The following is a 14,393-nucleotide window of genomic DNA, read 5'->3' as shown; positions in this document are numbered from 1 at the left end:
CCCAAACTGTGCTTGTTTTCCAGACATTGACGTTTCACTGACGTAATGAGATGACCTGTCGTTTCCCTCTTCCTACGCTTTAGTGTGAAACGCTCATTTCTGAATACTGCGAGAACTGTGTTATTTTGTCACTCATTAATAACTATAACATATTTACAGAATATATCAGTATCAAAAACATTAACTGATTTGCGTGTTGTCTGCGAATTAGTTGTAAATTTACCAAAAAAAAAAAAAAAAAAAAAAGTCGATGCTCAACAATATATATATTTTTTTGTCTTTAATATTGCAAAAACGACGCGTACTTTATAAGTGTTAAACATGCACCTATGCGGGGCTCCGCTGCTGCTCGGTGACCTCATCCCCGGGACCGGTCACTGAATATTCATTGAAAAGCGACGCGAGCTCTCGGTTTACAACAGAGCGCGTCCGTGCGCGTGGTGGGAACGGTAGCAAGATGGCGGCGCTGAAGGAGGAGCAGTGCTACGGACTGTCCTGTGGAAGAGTGAGCAACGGCAGCAACGTCTCCGTCTTTCACGTTAAACTCACTGACAGCTCGCTGAGAGCGTTTGAAGGCTACCAGAACAGCAAGGTAAACGGCTCTTTTCGGTACCGGGGCATTTTTCGGTTTGCGTTTTGAAGTGGTGTCGGGGCGGCTGTGACAGGCGGAGTGAGGTCAGTCTCCCCCCCTGCTCCGTCTGCTGCCGCTGCGGCTGCCTTCATGCTGCGATACGCAGACAGAGCAGGCTTGGTCGAGCCCGACTAGTTCGGCTTGATTCAGTGTCTGGTTTGCGGCCACCAGCTCTCGCCTGGCCGGGCTTACCGATGCTGGATGTTGGGTAACAGTTCAGCGTTTTGTAGCTACACCCAGACTCGCTCCGCACCGACTGTTGAACACTGTGCTCGGTCATTTAACAAGCTCAGTGCCACCGCATACTGGCCCCACTACTTATTTTTATTGTATTGTGGTGTTTGTTTTAGTTGGCGCAACAGTTTTAACTCGCTGTCGTTGATAACTTGACCGACCAGAACGTCTGTTGAAATTTTAACTGAAAACATGGAGTAACTTCTGAGGTGTGTACGGATATTTCCAGAAAGTTTAAAGCTGTCAAAAAAATCAGGCAAACCTTGCTAGCTCAACTAGCCACACATAATGGTAACAGTTACCGATGGACACCTAAGCCCTGTCTGCTACCTAATTATACATTTTTTCAGCCGTTAAGTCAAGGAAAGCGTTGCCTGGTTGAGCATGTACAATGACAACATGGTGAATAATTTGGAAAAGTACCCAGTATTCATCGGAAAGATGGCCATCTCCTTTCCCAACCCCCTCACTGCCACTAAAGGCTCATGTTCACCTCTCAGCTGTAGAAGTGCCTCAAAGTTATTTAACAGTACATTCAACACATTTTCTTGTCCGTAAAGAGGTAGAATTCAAGCTGTGATATCCGAAATGGCTCTGCTGCTGCTACTGCTGCTTGCTTAGCTTCTTGTGTAGAGAGCTATAAGTCTGGTGATGCCCATCTAATGTTTCAGCTTCTATAAATATTTGACAGGGAAAACCTGGCAGGCCACAACGAAAGGGCCTTATCTCCAGCTTCAGTGGCTGTGTACAGCACGACTGCAGCTGATAACCCAGAACAATAAAACACTGACAGGTAATTGAGGAACTAGGAGATGTGGGAAGCTTGTAAATTCAAAAACTGCATGACACATGGAAGAAATTGTCAATACAGGACAACCCCTCAACTCTTTTAAGATATTGTCATTGTAGCTACAGTAATTATGTTGGCAAAGAATTTAATTAGTTTCTTCTTTATAATGCTTGACTGTTCTTACATTCAGGCAATAGCACATTATAGCAGCATGTGAAATTGTTTTGTACTTTTTAATTATAAGAAGAAAAAGCATGTCTTTTATAACTGAAACATGCACCCAGAGAAATTTGCACTGCATCCAGCTTTCATTGCTGATGATTCAGGAGAGCTTCCTCACTTCTTGGCCATTACCCTAAACTCAGCCTTGATTAGAAAATGTACCCAACCTGTCCTACATTGCCTTTCACAAACTCAATATTTCTTGTAAAAAATTAATAGAGTAGTATGAAAAGAACAAAAACTGGCTTTCTATTTTGACAAAAAAAAACATACAGTCACAAGGATCTGTCCCGCTGTCTTATCATTTATAGTGCTTGTGATTCAGCATAGGATCTTATTTTTTAAAAGGAGGCAAGACTATACAAGTGATTGTCTCAAGCATCTTGGGCTCTAGGGCGTTAATGTTTGCAAAGGGGCTTTCCGTGAGGGGTTGAATGTTGCCCCATCCTTGTTATCATTGTTTCACTGCCACAAAGTTTAAAAACGGTTTTAAAATTGATTAGCACATCATAAACAGGAAATCTGTTTGCTGGGCTGTTTTTCTTTGGTGCAGCTGGCTGATACATTGATGACCAAAGAAGCAAATCAGACGTGTTTTACAGTTAAGATGCACCTTTATTGAGAAGTATATCTTGTGCAGACTTGAAGATTCACTACCCACTCAATTTGTATTGCTCACTGTATGCTTACTGTATAACAGTTTTGCTGTTATCCAAGATCAAACTCTTACTCACAATTTGATAAGATCTCAGCTATTGAGTAATCAAATGTGTCCATTGCATATAGGCGGCCTGCTTCTTGTTGTTGTTGTTGTTGTAGTTGCTGTTGTGAGTGGTCAGGTTGGTACAGTGGAACAGGCATGTGTTGCATCATTTTGGGGGTGTTGCACCTGAGGTGGCACACCTGTTCAAATGGTATATGTGCTTTTTGTGGCGCGGGGGTGTCTCTGAGGTCAACCCTTTGGAAGGTGGGATCTTAAATTTGTTAGTTTGGATTTGGTCTGTTTATATGAACAGATATATTAGTGATATATGACAATACAGTGTACGTTCTTTTATCAGACACGTAGACCTCACAGGCATAAAGACACTGTGATCATGACTGTTAACAGCTTTTGTTTTGGCCCAGTCACAGTATCTTCACACAATGACAGATGATGACATCTAACCCCCCATTTGGCACACAATAATCAAGCATTGGTGCAGGTGTGCCACATATCTAAATGAATTACATTATACGTGTGTATACATTATATTATGGTAGCATACACACAGGGGTCTCCTCGGTCAGACACACAGACGAGTGCTCAGAGCCATGCATATTTAAAGGTAACAAATTGAAATTCAGACCACAGCTAAATGACAAGTGAGCAGTGCAAATATGTGAAGCCTCTCAGCTAACACAGACCACAAGTATGAACACAGATTGGCAAAAGATATCTTGTTTACGCTTATGTATCAGATTTGTTGCATGTCAGAGTGAGATCAGTACAAGCTTTGGGCTTCTTATTTGCGTCTGTTCATGTTTTTCTGTTTTCACGTTAGGTAATGAAATATAGGAAAATCTACTATAGGCTAAACTAAAAATCAAATAGGGTCACCAGCTATGTTAAGATATGTACACTGTTCTGTCACTTTCCAAGTTCAGACCAACTTAGATCAGCAGCAAAATATACTAGCTTTTTTTATCTTATATTAACCATTATAGGAGTTGGAATGTAATATATTGATAAAAGTAAGGGCTAATTATTAGCACACATGCTACCTCCACAAACTTGAGCTTGTATTGCTTTCATTGTGGCTCAGGTATCTTTTAGGGGAGCTGAGCCCCTCCAGCTTCCTCATAACTCAAACACTGGCTGGCACCCAACAGCAGGAGTGAGCTGGGAACTCGGCAAAGGAAGAGGAAGAGAGCTACAGAATGACACACGTCTTCCAATGTAAAAGTTGTGGTGTGGTCAAGGATGTAGACAGATGAAGCTGGTAATGTTTATGACCCCAGTTTTGCTGCTGTTTCGGCAAGTATATCCACTCCGTCAGGCACTTGCTTTCATTCAGGCTCTTTCAGGCCAGGATACTGTACAGCACAGCAGCTTTGATCAATTGTAGACTCTAGCGAGCAACAAAAAATGTATACAGCAGGAACAGCAAAACTCTAGTTGTCAATATACTCATTGTTAAGTCACTACATTGTACTACATTGTAGGAGATCTAGAAATAAAATGTTTACAAGCTTGATTCCCTTCCAATGTAAGATAACCAAATGCTAAATTTTGGCCCAGATGCAAAGCTGATTCAGTTAAGCTGTCCAGTAGCCAATGTCACTGTACTAACAACCTTATGAAAAATTGTGAGTAATTCTTGGTGTGCTTTTGTTGAGACATTGTCCAACTACAGTCAAGTCGCAATAGTTCAGCTTGCTGTATGAGACGTGAGTGTCAGCCTGTTCATCTGTTGGTTCGTCTGAGGCCAGAGTGAACTGGAGCTCCTGCTGCGGGACTGGCAGCACAGAGACTCACTTTTTCTTTTTTTACCATCTGTGACATAAGCAAGGAAATGAGTAAGGCTATTTGAGCGTCATCAAGCTGAAGGTTATGGAGAGTGCAGATAAAAGTTTATAATTATGTCTCTGGATGATTGTGGTTACAGCACGGTATTCGAAGACGCAGTGTTTAGTTTGATCCAGCAGTGCTCACTGTTGTCATTTTCTTCATTATGGAACATCCAGTTTCATGTATCCTCAAAATACAGGCCACAAAAATTAAAACTATAGCAATGAACTAAAATATTAAGCCTGTCTCATATATAAAATTAAGATTCCCAGGCAGTCCAGGGAAGCGTGCATATAAACTGACAATAAATCTCATGTGCTGGCACTGCAGTATTATACTGGTGAGAGATGAGTAGTCCCATTTGAATGTTAAAACCTTTTGTTGGCCCTAGTCACATCTTTTGTCTTGTGGTGAGGTAATGGATTGGTTATTATAAACTGGGAGCGTGGATTTTGCATTCTTAAGGACATACATCACACTAGTGGCACCCATCTTGTGGTTAGCACTTTATTCTGTGTTGCATTTACATTTTAAGCCCTCAGATGAATTATCAGTACCTTAAATGAACACACTGATTTCGTAATGTTGTCTTTAAACCGGTTCTTTTTCATAATAAGCTTCTAAAAACCTGATGGTTTGGTGTTAGAAGCTGTAGTAGGTGTATGTTACATTATGCCAGCACCAGCTAAACAAAGCAACAATAAGCATGTCATGCCAGTCAAGTTCTGGTGTGTTATGGTTGCTGAGTTGCTCAAAAGTGTGAAATACTTAAATTATGTTGTTTAGCATTTAACTAAGTCATAACATGGAGCTTCAATCTTCAGTAATGTTGGATGAGCTTTTCACCTTGTCAACGCTGAAAGGAGACTGATTGCATTATGAAGTGTGGTGCTCTGATCCACTCAGCTTGCACTTTGGTTTCTTCACCAGGTCAACACATTTGATTGCAGTTTATCTATTTTTATGGAGGAAACACTGACACCCTTTCCAGAATCTAATATCTGAAAGCCCTTCAGACTTTAAATTAAGCATTTATTTTAAAAAGTTAGAGGCATGAGATCTTTCAGGATAAATCCTCAGTCAGGCACTTGTGGTGACTGGCTATAGGCTTTACTAAGGAGATCAGTTTACACCAAGCCAGGTTTGCTCCTTTGCCTGGCTCCCATCTACCACCTGTGTCGACCCCTATGGGAATGGTATGGGAAGTAATGGAGACTGGGTGGGGATTTTGTTGCTTGATGCTGGGCAGCCTGTGCCAGTGCAATGGTTATTTAAGGAATGCTGAGTCCCCAGTTTCAGCAGATCACGCGGCACTGCAAGAGATGACCATAACCACTAAGGCCAAATTTGACTCTAAATGTCATAGTGTTCCTCTGTCCTGTGGCAGGGTTGCCACAAGTGACCATGTCAACCTGGTATCACTGCACACGGACCAGACTCACTGACCTGCTATGTCTTTTTAAAGAGATCAGTCAGTGCAAAGGTCATGGTTTGGTCTTGAGTCTGCAAACACACACTTGGTGCCTGTGGTTTTTGACCACAATTGGAGCAGTATGATGCTTGAAAACAGGTACAAATGTACAATTTTGATTGGAGCTAGAGGAACAAATTTTTGTATGTAGCAGTTTTGTATGCATATGGCTTTTGTCACTTTGACGATGTTATGTCACTCACTGGATAGTGATAATGAATCAATGCAGAGACTTAGACTGAAATACTGCAGCCTCGATTTACAAATTTTGAGTCAAGGCAAACATGACGGAATCACTGCTCAATCCATGCAGCCTTCTCCAAATTTAAAAAGACTGATAATGAAAGGCTTCCCCTCTTGTTTTTTTTCTAATAATGCAATCTATCATTGTGTCCCTCTTTCCCTCTCAGTTTAAATGATTATCTTTGTCAGTGTTGTCAGTCAAGTGACAGTTACTTTCACACTGTTATAAGAAAAAAAAGGTTCCCATGTTCACTGACTTACTGTTTTTGTCTTGCACTTCAACCAACTATGAGACAGCACATCATACACCCATAAATTACAGATATGTAAAACCACTTTTAGTTGCACAATTTTGTTCAGGTCTCACAGCAATAAAATATTAAGATAGCAAGACTAATGTTATAACCCACAGATACTGCTTACTTACCACTTACTGTGGGAATTTTCACCTAAAGCCGCTCACAACACCTTTAATGGTCTTCTGTACTTTGCTTGTTTGCTGTTGTTTGCCATGAAAATTGATGTACTTTAATTTATTTTTATAAGCATAGAAGCAAAGAACTTTTAATCAATGTTTACAATTTTTCATTTTAATTTATTTATATATATATATATATATATATATATATATATATATATATATATATATATAATATAGGGATATATATATAAATAAATAAACAAACAAACAAACCTTTAGCCCAGTCAGGTACATCGAGCAAACTGCAAGTCTTCTAATTATTACTGCCTGCTGGGTCATCACTTTCACATCACTTTTGTTAAGGTCTCAGATTACCAGAAGACAGCTGATACAGACTTCAGCTTTCTGATAAATGTCTTTTTTGGGATGAGGCTGGTATACACTGATGAAACATTGATGCTATTCACATTCTGTGCTTTTTTTTTTTTTTTTTTTTTTTATTTTTTTTATAATTATGTTTGATTTGATGATGAGTGAAAGTTCAGTAGAGATACATCTAGGTGAAGCCATAATGTCATGTTCCCATTAAGTTTGGCCCTCCAACATGGATAAATCTGAAAACAAGCTGTTATTAAAACAATGACGTAGTTTTCAGATGTTTAACAGAAATGTTAGGGTAGCCAGTTGCACCATACAGCTGTTGTCAGTCTGTATTTATGTTTTGTTTATTTATGTTTATATTGTGAAGGCATAACACAGGGATTTTCAATTTCTACTAAATTGTATGATTCATAGAATAAATGATCATCAGCTGAAGTTTAACATGAGACCAAATGCAGAAATTTACCAGATGATTGCTCCACTGCACAATTTTGCTAACCCGAAGAAAAGACAAAAGAGATCACTTTTTCTATCTGCAATTCAGTATGGACAGAGAACATTTTTGAAAATGACCTGAAATTGGAAATTTCAGTACCATGTCATTGTTGAAAAACTGGACTAGAGACATAAAGTTTGACATTAATCATATAAAAAGAAGGTTTTGTGCTTGTAACATGAAACTGTTTGTCTGATATACTGATCCTCCCCTTACAACCAAGAAGTGGTGCAAAACATTAGAAACATGTGCTGCCATTTCAAACATAAGATCAAAGGTAACTCAGCATTCACCAGATGAAAAACAGTAAAAGCTTCAAAGGGGTTTTTTTTTGAGCGATGAAGAGCCACTTACAGTAAATACACGAACAAGTAGGTCCAATTAAGCCTACATGCAAGTGTGCTCCCTCAGTTACTCCTCTGACACTCCTCTGTCACAGGTATTTTACACCACATTTCACACAGGGGACACACTCAGCAATGATGCAGGCACACTTAATATTGAGAGTTGGGACACCCAGTACCATTTCTCCCCCTCGCAGAGTGCGTGGCACAAAGTGCACCTCCCACCTCTGAAATCCTAGACAGGTGGAACATCTCATCAGTGTGACAGTTATGCAACTAAACGCCTGACAATTTGGGTGACACAGCCATACCCATAGGGATTTGGACATGGCTATAATGGTGTGCATTTACTACAAAACAAAGAAATCCTTTGGCAGTGCAACATGAAACATGAGAGACAGTGGAGAGTTACACTGTGACAATATGGTTTAATGTAGTCTTTTAAGTCTGTATTAAGAAGATGGGCATTTTCCATGACTTATTTCCAGTTTCATGCATAAACAAACTCCTATCTTATATTCTGGACGTTAGAAGTGAATTCAAACGCTACTGGCACATATATCATTGCTGCAATGTAGCATCATGTAATTTATGTTAATGGGACAGTTGAAAGGCTTGGGCTTGTTTTCCATATATCCAATGAAACTATTGCACACACTTGATAAACCTGAGCAAGTTTTGATGGTAAAATAGATTGTTTGCCAAGGAGGTTTATGAGCTCAATATGGGCTTTACTGGCTTACTCTCAAATCTCTTAAAGAATACATTGGACATCTTATGGCAAAACAAGTGGAGTATTTTTAACGACTTTTGCCAAATACTGTTTCCAAGGTCAAGAATTAACTATCAATCTGAAGTTTGGAAACTTGATTTAAAACCTTTTTTTCTTCATAGAGAAGCTGTGGAGTCTTCGACCATGACTGCATTATTGGTATAATGTTAGATATCATTTGTTGCCGTTATTTGTCTGGCTGATGTTGGACCATGAAGTGTACATGCTGATCATATTAAATTGTGACAACTAGTAAGCTGTAAATTGTGTGTTACAACTATTTACGGTTGAAACATTTCCACACAAAACTTTATTTGAGAATTTTGAAAGGCCCATGTTTGTGTAGTTACATTTCCATTTGCTTTGTTAATACTGCAGGGAAGTACACTCAGAAGGCAAGCTTTTATGTCGTAGGAAATGTACTTGAACAACATTGTCTTGTCATCAGTTCAGTTTATTACTGGCTGCTTGGCTACAAGTGCATGCTATGTCCAGCTGATCCCCACTGATGCTGGTTGGCCGTGTGTGAGATCACCCATGGCCTTGTCATCGATCCATGGTCAGGACCCACACTCTGTCCCTAAGGTTAGCTCTGTGGAACATTCTGGGCTCAGGTCCCAGAGAATAGTGACATGTCAGCAGCCCATTCAAATGAACAGGCTGAGGGTAGCACTATGTTAGCAGTGTTGGATGGGGGAGGGGCAGGGCAAAGGGTGGTAGTGCTAAAACTGGTGCTGTGTTAAACATTGCAGGGGTAATACCGCGAGTGTGGCTCCATGAAAGGTCTGGTGTGCCTGGATAGGCTCTGAGTGTTTGGAGCTCTGGATAAAGTGAGACCGTCTGGCTGTTATCAACATAATTGAAACAGTGACTTTCCTCTTTATTTGATTCAACTTTTAGTTTACGAGGCCAGAAAGGGTTAAGGAAGGTGTAATTGCATATTCTGAGTTTTTCCAACTGCCTCTTCAGTCTCTGAGATCCTGCACAACATGGTAGTGAATCATGTCCTCACATAAGACCCAAAGTAGCTATGCGGTAGTGGCCTCTGTGAGGCTGTATGAAGGCACAGTAGTGCTCGAGCTAGCATAGCAACATGCTCACAATGACAGTGCTAACATGCAGGTGCAAAGTCTACCATGTTCACCTTAGTTTTGAATGTTAGCATGCTAACATTTTCTACTTAGCACTAAACACAGTACAGCAAGTACAGCTGAGGCTAATGAGAATGTCATTACTTTTGCAGGTATTGGAGTTGTAAAAGAAGGTGTTGGACAAATGAAAACTTTGACCTGATGATGGCTGAAGAGATGAAGCTAAAGGATCACCAAAGATTACAGTTGATCCTTATGGGAACATGAATGTCTGTGGCAAATTGTATTGCAATCCATCCAATTGTTGTTTAGATAAATACAAATGTCAACCTCATTGTGGTGCTAAGGGAAAAGCCAGTTGATCACCAAAGTTAGCAGGCTTCATCTTTTGGCGAACCGTGAATTGTGTAAAATTTCATAGCAAGCCATCCAGTAGTCATTGGGGTACAACTAGACCAAAGTGTTTGACCAACTGTCTGCCAGACCATCAGTACCATCTCAAGAACCATGCCACTAGGTCACTAAAAACTCAACTTGGCTTACAGTTGGTGACTAGTAGTAGTAGTAGTAGTAGTAGTAGTAGTAGTAGTAGTAGTAGTAGTAGTTTACAGTGGATCACTTGGTGAATGACTATTTCTTGTGGTTAAAGGGAAGGTTGTGTAAGTGAGTGGGTGTGTCAAAAGATACTGAACATGCTACTACATCAGATTACGTTAATAGTCCAGCATTGTCAACTAAGGCCATGAATGCAATTAAATATTACAAAATACTTGGTGATGGCTTAGCTGCCAGGGTGTTGTCCCTGGAGCGTCTGGTGAAACAAGTTAATAATACTAATACCAGGAGGGTTAGCGAAACTATCTGAATACTACAGAGCACTTGCAGCAAGGTCTGGGCAGGATTTGCACAACCTCTCTACATCTCTGGCATGAACAAAATTCCTCTGCTCAAATGCAGCTTTCACAGAACAGCATTATTTAAAAGGGCCGATACATCTGCATAATGTCACAGATTTAGGAGGTTTTTAGAAGTATGCTTTTTATAAACCAACAGCCCCGATCATGTCACCTGCTGACGTTCCCTGTATGTATGGGTATCATTATTACACATATTACACATGCTGGAAATATATTTGCTGCATTCTGCTCACTCAATAATGTGCTTTGGGAGAAGAGTACAATGTTTTGTACAATTTTAACAGTTTTTGACACCTGTATTACAGTGGATTACAGTAATGAAACAATTGGAAATAGATCTGGCTTTATATATGACGCACTTGCTTCATATATCGCTATATCTATATCTCACACTGATTCATTAAATAATACCCCAATGGTCCTGGCACATATTTCAGGTCCTTGAATCTAAAATCTATATGAATTCCCTTTGGCATCTAGTGGCCTAATAGCTAAGGCACATAACACATAACCGCAATGTCCATGGTTCGATTGCACCTTTGTTTCATGTCATATCCCTCTTTCTCTCTCTGCTGTAGTTTCATATCTCTCTCTAGGCTGTCAAGTATCATAAAATGCTAAACAAATGAAAATCTACAGGAACTCCCGTCATACTATGCTTGCATGGTCTGTAATCCAATTATGACCAATATAGAGAGTATACCGGTACTAAGATCATACTTTAATGTTGACCACATGGCTTCCCTTCAGGTATAAATGGCACCAAATACCAGTTGGGACTGAAAGCAAATAAAGAGAAAGTTATGTTGTAAATATGTAAGTGAGGCCATGTAGAGGACAGAAGCTCACCAGTCTTTGTATGCATGCGGCATATCTCTGGGTGAGAATCAGGCAGCAGTACAAACAACGTTGTGTCTTTGATAGGCTTACCCTCTCTTGAACTTTTAGGTCTCTCACTTGATCACATTTGATCCACTAAAGCAGCACCAAGGAGGAAAGGAGAGTGACTTCCTCTTTTTAATGCTCACAACTGCTTAGTTCCTGAAGTCAGTGAAATGCTGCAATTACTGATAATAATGGTAAGGTTTCTCCATTCAGCTAGAAGTGAACCATTGTTAAAGGTTCAATTTGCTCAGCTTACCTCGTCTGGCAACAACTTTAATTTTGTTTTTAAAAAGTCCTGTTTCACTTGCCTTCTTTAGAATATTTTCTTTGGGGAATGAAGCTGCTAATGTGTCCCTGATTTACTCAGTTTGGAATAGTGAAACTGAAACTAAAGGTGGAATTATCAAAAGTCAAATGATTAACAGATGGCCAGCTGAATACAACTGAAAGTGAAGTGAAGAACCTGTTCTGTTTTCTGCAGCTCCAAAACTGACACAACATGTTCAAATGAAAACAGATGCCCACAAATGTGTGTTATGTAAGACAGGGCCGCAGCTAATGATTATTTCTTATTAATCTGTCAATTATTAACTATCATAGGTACACAATATATGTAAGACATGTAGACATGTTAGTCATTAAATGTTTACACAACACTTTGGTATAATTACAGCATCACTGCATTACTCCCTTACACGATGGCCAGACTTTTCTGAGCCTTTATTTTTTGGGGCTTCTGTGTCTGAAAATATTTGAAAAATGTCAGTGATGAGCCTCAGCCACTGGGTAACTGGCTGACTGGACAACACACACACACACACACACACACACACACACACACACACACACACACACACACACACACAGAATCATAATATTTCTCTGTCACAGTTTTTCTTCCTCCCTGCCTTTGTCAGAGAAGGTCATAGCAACCGTTCACAGTCCTTAAATCTGTAGATAGTCCTTTTAATTGTAGATTCAAAATATAACCTAGATGGAGAAATGGTGTTGCTCAGATGACAGGTATATTGTATGCACTGACATTACAATACATTATAATATGTATGTAAACTGCTGGAGGAAACCTTACCAATCTTAATGTCTTGAGCCTTTCTCATAGATAGAAGACATTTGTATGAGTTATAGGAAGTAATCACTGAACCAGTACTTCAAATTGTTCTTAACTGTAAACTCGGCCTGCTGGAACATGGTATACACAATACCAAAATTAGGGAGTAGTTCTCTTCATGAGTATAATTTTGCTTATGCAAATTTGAAAACATGATCTCAAAGCTTTGGGTAGAAAATTATATTAATGTTGTGGTTTCTCTGTGGGTAATGGCTCTGTAAAACAAATGTTTTCATGTAAATCTGTCTCAGTCTGCCTGTGTTAAACTGGTTTCATCTAGGAGTTTGATGCATAGTCAAAGTACCTGGTCTTCTTTCTCATAGCTGAGAACAAAGAAAATAAAATAGAAGTTCCAGTAATTCAGAGGTCATGGTGGATTTAACCAATTACAGCATCTGGCACATGCCTTAAAGCTAATGTAATGTATCCAGGAATTATATCTGTACTTTCATTGCTGTTTTTTCGTATTTAACAGTTGAAAGCTTTGCATAAGCAGTTTATTACATGAGCAAGTTGAACCTACAGTGTTATCTGGAAATTTGCCTGAATGGAATTGTTTAATGTGTTTACCTTGAAAATTATTTAATAATACTGTTATTTGTCTTTTTGTAGGTCCTGTCATCACGACCATTGATCAGATTTAATGGAAACCAAGGGGTAAGACATCTCTCTCCCTGACACTCACCGTCTCTTCCAGTTACATGCATGCACAGATTTGTTTATGTTAATTTTGTTAATAAAAGCTGCAAGCTAGCTACTGTGTTTTTTCCCCAACATGACACCTCAGTGCCATGTCACAAATAGTTTGCCTTAGAAAGCGGCAAGAAAGATGCTGGCATAGCTGTTCCAAATTCAATGATGTGCCAGATGTGTCATGTGGTTCGTCGACATTGCTTGATCTTAATGCTCTACTGTCACTGAGAACTAGTAAGGCAAATGGTTCCCGGCCTCTCCTGCTACTGACCACAAGATTTGGTTTAATTTGGCTTTGGTTCCTTAATGTGCCAAGTTGTGTGTCAGTTACTGTCCATAGTAGGTACATTGGCTGATGATGAAATTTGATCTCAATGCATTAGTCTGTTTGAGACCTCTCTAGAATACTGTAGTGTTTCTTCAACTACCATAACTCTGTTATTGTAAGGACTGATGCTTTTTAAGATTTCTAGACAGGATCAGATTGTAGTCTGCTCTTTGTTGCTGATAACGTGTTGGTGGCCTGCTATGTAGTGGTTGTAAGAAGACACTATGTGATAGTGTCAGCCAAATCACTTTAAGTATCAGCAATATGAACAGTGCTAATCATAATGGAAGGAAATTAATTAGAGAATAGTTAAAGAAACAAAGCAGACCCAAGACAGAACAGACTGAAAGATGCAGGTGTTAAAAGGTGCTAAAGTTATTCCTGCCTGTCACTGCCTGCCTTGCCTCTTAACTACAATAGAGGCAAGCTATTAAATGCGCTTGGTATCCTAAGTGAAGTAACACCGAAATTGACCGTGAATTGTTTTTATGTCCTAGAATGTCAGCAACTTCTTTCTGAAACTGTGATCTACCTGTTTATGATAATGAAAAAACTCACACACAGGTGCCAGCACTACCTGTATGAGCAATAAACCTGCCACGTGCAGACAATAAACATCCTCATGCTCACAAGCATTTTCTGCATAAGCGACTGCTTCCTGGAAAGACAGGGATTGCATGTGTGAGCCTGCCCCAACAGACATGCACAGACAGTCTGTTTGCTCTTCAGTAGTGGCAAGTTTTAGTTCGGTAAGACATCCATTCACCTGGTTCATTTAGTGATTTGCCTAGTCT

General features: G+C 39.6%; 1 protein-coding gene across 1 annotated transcript in view; it reads left to right on the top strand.

The window, feature by feature from the left end:
- Window positions 1–401: 401 nt before the first annotated feature.
- The window catches only part of ell (elongation factor RNA polymerase II), a 32,728-nt gene continuing 18,736 nt past the window's right edge, over window positions 402–14,393 (top strand). The window contains exons 1-2 of the mRNA XM_071487563.1: window positions 402–592; window positions 13,191–13,235. Of these exons, the coding sequence (XP_071343664.1) occupies window positions 458–592; window positions 13,191–13,235 (180 nt within the window). The 5' untranslated portion in view covers window positions 402–457. The remainder of the gene's footprint in view (window positions 593–13,190; window positions 13,236–14,393) is intronic.

The sequence above is a fragment of the Trachinotus anak genome, unplaced genomic scaffold, assembly GCF_046630095.1.
Source record: "Trachinotus anak isolate AG129_WGS33_773 ecotype Australia unplaced genomic scaffold, CSIRO_AGI_Tana_v1 ptg000010l, whole genome shotgun sequence".
Classification (NCBI taxonomy): domain Eukaryota; kingdom Metazoa; phylum Chordata; class Actinopteri; order Carangiformes; family Carangidae; genus Trachinotus; species Trachinotus anak.
This window is presented reverse-complemented; position numbering and strand designations above follow the sequence as displayed.